The sequence below is a fragment of the Danio aesculapii genome, chromosome 12 (assembly GCF_903798145.1).
Source record: "Danio aesculapii chromosome 12, fDanAes4.1, whole genome shotgun sequence".
Taxonomy (NCBI): Eukaryota; Metazoa; Chordata; class Actinopteri; order Cypriniformes; family Danionidae; genus Danio; species Danio aesculapii.
The window spans coordinates 45849993-45857485 of NC_079446.1; the positions used below are offsets into that span (position 1 = coordinate 45849993).

At 36.1% G+C, this 7493-nt stretch overlaps 1 protein-coding gene across 2 annotated transcripts in view; it reads right to left on the minus strand.

Moving 5' to 3' along the window:
- The window catches only part of dock1 (dedicator of cytokinesis 1), a 927369-nt gene that overhangs the window by 392792 nt on the left and 527084 nt on the right, over positions 1-7493 (minus strand). For both annotated transcript variants that reach the window (XM_056470102.1, XM_056470100.1), the window contains exon 23: positions 4714-4822. In XM_056470102.1, the coding sequence (XP_056326077.1) occupies positions 4714-4822 (109 nt within the window). The remainder of the gene's footprint in view (positions 1-4713; positions 4823-7493) is intronic.

Genomic DNA, 7493 nt, shown 5'->3' on the forward strand with positions numbered 1-7493 from the left:
AAAAATGGGAAAGGAAAGGGGGGGAAAGGAAAGGAAAGGAAAGGAAAGGGAAATGAAAAAAGGGAAAGGGAAAAGAGAAAAGGGAAACGAAAGTAAAGGAAAGGGAAAGGGAAAGGGGAAAAGGGTAAAGGAAAAGGAAAAAAGATGCATAGAGCTGCTTGACTGACTCATACAGACGTGTGTTTCTTTGAAAGATTCAGATTGTGTTGAGCATTACTCTGTGTCTTTGATCAACTTTGACAAGGATCTGGTTTCAGGACCAACAACAGATCAGGACTGAGGAATATGCCACACTTATCAAAATAGAATCAGCACATGAAAGCTTAAAAACCTTGCTTAACGATATACGACTAGCAGCTCTCCTTTCTCAAGCATTACTTTACGAATCTGCAGATAAACGTCTGGTTTTATTCCAGTCACACTGAGGGTCCTGAGAGTCTGGGTTTAAAACAGCTCCTTCTCTTTGATCTCCATCACTTTCTGACATGCTTTGAAATCATTTAAAAGAAAACAGAACGAGTGTGAAAGAGCAGAGCATTTGAGTCAACAGTTGAGCTGCTGTTTTTAACCTGAGAGATGAGGTCCTGCGCTTCAAGAGTCTGCTGGAAAAACTGAATATCTCAGGTCGAGACTCGCGTTTGACTCGATGCGTTTTTGAAATTATAATGCAGAAGTCAGGCCGAGAGCTTGGTGAAACTGAACTACAGCACATATCTGACAAAACTACAAGACTGATGATGGGAAACATCAAAAAAAGAACTACAACAACTGATATTTCATATACAACTAATGATAAAATCAACCGAAACACAAACTGCAGAAATGTGAATAAAACACCTTCCTAAAATAGAAATATTATATTATAAAACTATTGTTATACACTCACTGGCCACTTTATTAGGTACACCTGTTCAACTGCTTGTTAATGCAAATTTCTAATCAGCTAATCACATGGCAGCAACAACGCATTTAGACATGTAGACATGGTCAAGACGATCTGCTGCAGCTCAAACCGAGCACCAGAATGGGGAAGAAAGGTGATTTAAGTGACTTTGAACGTGGCATGGTTGTTGGTGAGAGACAGGCTGTTCTAAATATTTCAGAAACTGCTGATCTACTGGGATTTTCACGCACAACCATCTCTAGGGTTTACAGAGAATGGTCCAGAAAAGAGAAAATAACCAGTGAGCAGCAGTTCTGTGGGTGCAAATGCCTTGTTGATGCCAGAGGTCAGAGGAGAATGGCCAGACTGGTTCCAGCTGATAGAAAGGCAACAGTAACTTGTTACATATTTGTGTTATTTGTGCTCTGTTTGTGTTGTCTCTCTCTCGCTCTGCTCTCCCATATCTGCTTTCATTATTCACAGGTTCCGTTCATTGGTCTATTCAGCTGTCAGTCACCCCTTGTACTTTTGGATAGATAGATAGAGTAGACAGTCAAATAAGCACTCGTTACAACCGATGTCTGCAGAAGAGCATCTCTGAACACACAACACGTCCAACCTTGAGGCAGATGGGCTACAGCAGCAGAAGACCACACCGGGTGCCACTCCTGTCAGCTACGAACAGGAAACTGAGGCTACAATTGGCACAGGCTCACCAAAAGTGGACAATAGAAGATTGGAGAAACGTTGCCTGGTCTGATGAGTCTCGATTTCTGCTGCCACATTCGGATGGTTGGGTCAAAATTTAGCATCAACAACATGAAAGCATGGATCCATCCTGCCTTGTATCAATGGTTCAGGCTGGTGGTGATGGTGTAATGGTGTGGGGGTGTGTGAATGGTGTGTATTTCTTGGCACACTTTGGGCTCATTAGTACCAACTGAGCATCGTGTCAACACCACAGCCTACCTGAGTATTGTTGCTGACCATGTCCATCCCTTTATGACCATGGTGTACCATCCTCTGATGGCTACTTCCAGCAGGATATAAGATATATGAGTGTATATTATATTATATATATATATAATAAAAATGTATTTTATGTAAAATAAAAGCAACTGAGGCAGAACTTTGGTTTACACACAAAATTTAGACATATGTACCCACAAACACATTTCTCTGTTCTCAAAAATGTATCCCTGGGCATATATTCCCAATAAACTAGCGCTGTAGATTCACTGTGTGTGCGCGTTCTGATTTTGGTGGTTTAGAAAGGTTTTTTTTTCCTACAAGGGGCAGACATAAGTTGTACTCCATTACAGTGGTTTGCGAAGACATGGCTGATGTTTTATGTATCAAAATGCTCCGGAATCATACTTAACGGGGTCTTTTGACAACCAAATTTCACCATAGGTCTACTGTTGGGTTTAGGGCCATGTAATAAGCTGTGTTTACTGCATAAAATACATAGTGCCAATGGACGACCCCTGTAAACCACCAATACCAATGTGTGTGCGCGCGTGTACTTGTTTTTAAATTCCGATGAGGACTTAAACCCTTATGCACACAGACTTACGAGGACCAAAATTGAGATCCCCATGAGTAAAGATGCTCATAAATCACACAGAATGAAGTGTTTTGAAAATGTAAAGGTGTAAAAGGTTATAGTACATCATTGCATCCATGAGAGTCCCCACCCGGGATATAGGAACAAGACTGTGCGTGTGTGTCTGTCCAGAGGTGTGTGAACGCAAAACACAAGTGACAGGAAAGGTCAGGCACAAAATAAACTGCACACAAATGACGGAGGAGGAGTGGAGAAGCAGGTGGAAGGAGAAGAGGAGAGATAAAGTACCTTGAGGAGAAGCTAAAGAGGACGAAAACAGACAAAAGAAGAGCTCAGAGGACGAGAGAAAGACACAGACACACACATACACAACACTGATACAGGAGAAACACAACGGCATTCTGGAAGCACGTGTTTACATATATATTCAGCTCATGACTGGTAAAAACATTGCCTTTTCTGTTCAGTGAAAGAACTTTTGAAAGACACAGGAAATGTCTTTCGAAAAAACGGATTCAAGCACGGATGCATTGGATTAGAAAATACAGAAATATGTGATCATTTGAATAACATAGTCATTTAGGCAATTTATTAAGAATATAACATTTCTAAAAACATGTGTATTTTTTTAAACCTATATCATGAATTAATTAAGTCATATAGTAATAGAATAAAGCTCTAAACTCCAGAAATAGCACTAAACAAAGACAGAATATCTGTTTAATATTGTGTTTTTCCTTGCAGGAAGAAGAATATGTTTATGAAAAAATCATTTGAGTCAATAATTCATTGATAAAATAATGTAGAATAATATTGCATCACATTTTTTATACATCATCCATCCATCTTTATTTTAATTGTTTAGATTAGACTAATTGATTAGAATTTGAATTAACTTGAATTATTATTTTTAAATTTAATTTTAGATTTTGTTTTAATCATATATTAGATGAAATTTGATTCATTTAATTTGAGTTAATTTGAATAATGTTTTTATTTTATTTTATTTAACGTAACTTATTTTATTTAACGTAATTTATTTTAGACTAAATCTGACTCATTTAATATTTGTTTTTTTCATAGATGAGAAGATTTAATTTATTTAATTTGAATTAATTTGAATAATTTTAAATGTAATTAAATTTCTATTTGTTTTAGACTAGACCTATTTAAATATTTTTTTATTTAAATTATTTTTTATTTTATTACATCATAGATTACACAAGATTTTATTTAGTTTCAATTCATTTGAATAATTTTTACATTTAATTTAATGGAATTTCAATTAAGTTTATTTTATTTTTGACTAGGTTTAATTAATTTAATTTGAAATAATTTTATTTAATTTAATGACATTTAATTAATTATTCTATTTTATTGTATTTAATGTTTTATTCTATTTTATTTTATTATATTTGTGCTTTTTACTTGCTGGAATAGGAACATGCTTATGGAAAATTCAATAATAGTCAATAATAGTAAAAACAAAAGTAATTTATAATAATATTGCATCAAATTATTTATACATTATCCATCCATCCAGCTTTATTTTATTTGTTTTGACTAGATTTGATTCATTTAATTTGAATTTGAACTAATTTCAATTCTTTTTTTAAGTAAATTGACTTATTTTAGACTAGATTTGATTTAATTGAAAATATTTTTAATTGAATTTTATTTATTTTTTTGTTTATTTGTTTTTGTTTTATTTTATCAGATTAGACTAGATTTGATTAATTTAACTTGCATTATTTGAATATTTTTTTATTTCTATTAATTTCATTATACTTTAGACTGTATAATTTAATTATAATTATAAATTATAAATTATAATTTTAGACTGGATTGGACTAGTTTAATTTAATATTTTTTATTTAATAACATTTTATTCTTTTTTTAATTTTATTTCTTCATAGATTAGACAAGATTTGAATTTCAATTTCACATTTTACATTTAATTTAATTTATTTTAATTAATTTTATTTTAGACTAGATTTGATTAATTTTGTTAAACTTAGGTCTGTTTTATTTAAGTAGTTATTTTATTTTAATTTTATTATTACAGCCCTAAACACTGTTGTAAGTATAAATGCAGCAGGAACATTCTGCAAACTATCTCTATTAGTAAAAAATAGTCACGTAAGCTATGACAGATGAGTAAATGACTGCATCTTCATTTCTCTTAACCGAACGCTCGATTACAGCAGCATTTAACCAGCCATTTCATAACACACACACACACACACACACACACACATCTCACCTTCACCCCGCCGGTCCCTTCAGCACCGCTGTTCATCATGGCGTTAAACGAAGCGAAGAGATTCCTGAGAGACTCCATGAAATCACTCTCTCCTTTGTTCTCATAAAGCCTGAAGGAAATACACACACACACACACACACAAACAGCAGATGATCAGGAGCTCATTTCATCTGAATCAGAGGAAGAAACACACTGTTGTGTTCAGTATGCAAATCTACAGCATCAAACTGACCAGAGCATTACAAACACACATCAGAAACAACGCATCAAACTCCACACACACACACACACACACACACTAGCCATTTACCCTAAAATTAACCCTCACAACCGAGTGCCTGTAGCTCATAGTACACAGTTTTCATCAGAACTTTTGCAAATTTAAAAAATAAATTCAATCTCATGTTGTGTTAATGTACACACACATACACACACTCTTACAAACAAGCAAAAGCAAACACTGAAACACAAACACAATTACAAGCAAAAGCAGACAAACACACAGACATGCTCAGTCTCAAAACACATGCTAAAACACACACACAAAGATACACTGAAACACACTCACAAACACTTAAAAACACACACTCATAAAATCAATCACACTCTCAAACATACACATTCTCAAACCCTATCTCACCCAAACATGCTCACAAATGCACTCGCACACATGCAAACACACTTACAAGCAAAAGCACACAAACACGCATACACACAAACACGTCCACAAATACATTCACAAACACAAAGACTCATTTACAAACACACACACACACACACACACACACACACACACACACACACACACACACACACACACACACGTTAGAGTGTCAGTTGAGTGTCAGCTGTAGTGTAGCAGGTGATTAGGGTATGATCAGGCTGATGAATTGCTCTGTAATGTATTCTGAAGGGCAGAGATGCAGACAAACACAGGAGGATTCCTCAGTCAGTCACTCAGTGCTCAGAGATGGCCTGCGCTCGTGCTATTAGTGCTGGATCATTTTCTGGAGCTCTGAGGTCACACACACACACATACACACCCTCATCCAGAGCATTTACATTACAGCAGCCCTCCATCAAAACACAAACAACTACACTATCAAACCTGTCAAACACACATGACATATTCTTCACGCTCCTGCTGACTGTTCATTATTCTCAAGCACACTTCAAAGTAAAACCAAAAACAAGCACAAATGCCAAAAAATAAGGTGCATTTAAAAATAAAATAAAAAAACAAGATGTTAAAATATAAATAAATGTATAAACAATAAGAAAATTAATGTTATAGAAATAAATTATTAAAATACATTAATGTATGTGTATATATATATATATATATATATGTATGTATATATACACACACACACACAAAAGCACAGCACCAAAATATCAATAGAGTGGCTTCACAACAACTAGGTGTATGCCTTTGAGTGCCCCAGCCAGAGCCCAGATCTAAACCCTATTGAACATTTCTGGAGAGATCTGAATATGGCTGAACACTGTTGCTTCGTATCCAACGTGATAGAGCTTGAGAGGTACTGCAAAGAGGAATGGGCAAAAATTCCTAAAGACAGGTGAGCCAAGCTTGTGGAATCATATTCAAAAAGACTTGAGGCTGTAATTGCTGCCAAAGGTGCATCAACAAAGTATTAAACAAAGGCTGTGAATACTGACGTACATGTGATTTTCCAGCTTATTTTATTTTTTATAAATTTGCAACAATAACAAATCTTTTTTTCACATTGTCATTATGGGGGATTGTGTGTACAATTTTGAGGAAATGAATGAATTTAATCCATTTTGGAATAAGACTGTAACATTAAAAAGTGGAAAAAGTGAAGCGCTATCAATACATTCCGGGTGCACTGTCTGTCTGTCTGTCTGTCTATATACTCATAGCAGTGCAATATGGCTGTATATCGTCACTGATGGGAGACATGCATTGGCTCGAGGCCACAGGCCAAGTGCCTTCGGCCGTACTCGCACTATGCTATCTGAATCGTGGCCAAGCCTGTTTCCCGGATCGTTTGAGAAGTGTGAGTGCTCTGAATCAGGCTCATGCATGGTTCACATGGCTGGCCCTGGCCCGGTTGGAAGAGGTGTGGCAGAGCGTGGTTCACTTGGGCTTTGACGCGGTACACTTGTAGTGCAAAGTGCGCCCGAGCCCAAAACTGAAGACGAGAGGCGATTTTTAAGGGATTGTTTCATATGTGTTTATTAATCATTCTTACTGTTCAATGAACACAAACTGTCGTAGATTATTAAAAAGACGCAAACCCCTCACTGCACGACAGATGCACCTTTAGCAAACCTCCTAATTCCTGCAGCACGATGAGTTTATAATTGTTTATGAGAGTCATAAGTGGCGGATCTGTTCAGCAAAATATTTGACTGCGTTTCACTGCAACCCAAACCACTAAAACGATATAACTAAAGAAATCTCCACTGTGCTGAGCGAGAGGGCTAAACTGAGCAGCGCATCATCGATGACGAAAGCATGCTCAGGAATGAATGTAATGTGAGTGCGGGCCGTCGGGGGAGACGGGAGAGGGGACAAGCATGCTTTGGCCCGGTAAAAGGCAACTGTTCATAGTATGAGTACGCCCTTAGTGTCCCACAAGTGATGATAAACGGCCATATGGCACTGCTACTAAGTGTGATATTGCGTTTAATACAACAATTTGACAACATAATCGTATATAAAAAATCTAACAGTGTCAAAAATCCTTTTGTAAGAGGAACTACTTTCTTCCACCATTCACATCTGCAGCTGA